Source organism: Aegilops tauschii, chromosome 6, assembly GCF_002575655.3.
Source record: "Aegilops tauschii subsp. strangulata cultivar AL8/78 chromosome 6, Aet v6.0, whole genome shotgun sequence".
Lineage (NCBI taxonomy): Eukaryota > Viridiplantae > Streptophyta > Magnoliopsida > Poales > Poaceae > Aegilops > Aegilops tauschii.
The window spans coordinates 488360983-488362115 of NC_053040.3; the positions used below are offsets into that span (position 1 = coordinate 488360983).

Consider the following 1133-nt stretch of genomic DNA (forward strand, 5'->3'; position numbering starts at 1 on the left):
CTCTTGAAGGATTTTATAGAAGTAGGGTGTGCATATGTGTTCATACGAGTGAGTGTATGCGCGTATATATGAGGCTCGCATCCGTACTATGAGAAAAAATATGTATATTTTCCATAGATGTATGGAATATTTATATCTCATGGCAATGAACGGACACGTTCAAAACTGAAAACCGTAGTATGGTGTGGACCGACCAGGATTGGAAATCTGTCTCCGTGTCGGAATTCGCCGGTGACACGCTGTTCTGGTCACCCGGCGTAGCGGGACCTCTTAAAAGCCCACACGATGACGCCCTCGGGGCCTCGTCAAGAGAGAAGCCACGCACGGGGACGAAGAGGAACCAAACGACAAGCGATCGATCGCGTCCTTTTCGATCAGAAGATCAGTGCTGATATCAGATGGCGCACGGGCAGGAGTCGTCGCCGACGCAGGCAGCCGGCGCCGGGGCCGCCACGCTGTGCGCGAACGGCTGCGGGTTCTATGGGAGCGCCGCGACCGAGAACATGTGCTCCAAGTGCTACCGCGACCACCTCAAGGCCACCGACACGGCTGCCCCCGGCCCCGCCGTCGAGGGGGAGACGAAGATCAAGGCCGACGACGTGGCCAACCTCGCCTTCAACCTCAAGACGTCGCTTAGCCTGCAGGATCACTCTGCAGCTGCCGCCGCCGAGGCGCCGACCGCCGAGGCACCAGCGGCCGAGGCGCCGGCGAAGAAGCCGACCAGGTGCATGGCGTGCAAGAAGAAGGTGGGGCTGCTGGGGTTCGTGTGCCGGTGCGGCGGCACCTTCTGCTCGCTGCACCGCTACGTGGACGGGCATGCGTGCAACTTCGACTACAAGAAGGTCGACCGTGAGAAGATCGCGCAGCAGAACCCTCTCGTCGTGGCACCCAAGATCCACAACAAGATTTGAAGGCACAAGGAGTTCAAGAACTTGTAAAGCGTTTTTTTTTCTAGGGACATGTACATAGTTACTACCTCTCCTCTTTAGATCTTTCACGTATGCTCTAGCTCTTTAAGTTGAAGAGAGCCGCCGATGTTGATTTTTCTTGTTAATTATTTGTAGTCATATATTCATACAAATTGGTGTAAATACGTACCATGGTGTTATTCGATCGTTCTTGTCCGATGGTAC

General features: G+C 54.6%; 1 protein-coding gene across 1 annotated transcript; it reads left to right on the plus strand.

The window, feature by feature from the left end:
• The first annotated feature begins 398 nt into the window (after positions 1 to 398).
• On the plus strand, positions 399 to 911 carry LOC109775679 (zinc finger A20 and AN1 domain-containing stress-associated protein 12-like). Its single transcript, XM_020334396.1, has one exon. It carries the CDS (start codon positions 399 to 401, stop codon positions 909 to 911), a length of 513 nt encoding a protein of 170 aa, XP_020189985.1.
• Positions 912 to 1133: the final 222 nt, after the last annotated feature.

Excerpts from the sequence above, each read along its gene's own strand:
- LOC109775679 (XM_020334396.1), top strand. The coding sequence starts at position 399 with ATGGCGCACGGGCAGGAGTCGTCGCCGACGCAGGCAGCCGGCGCCGGG.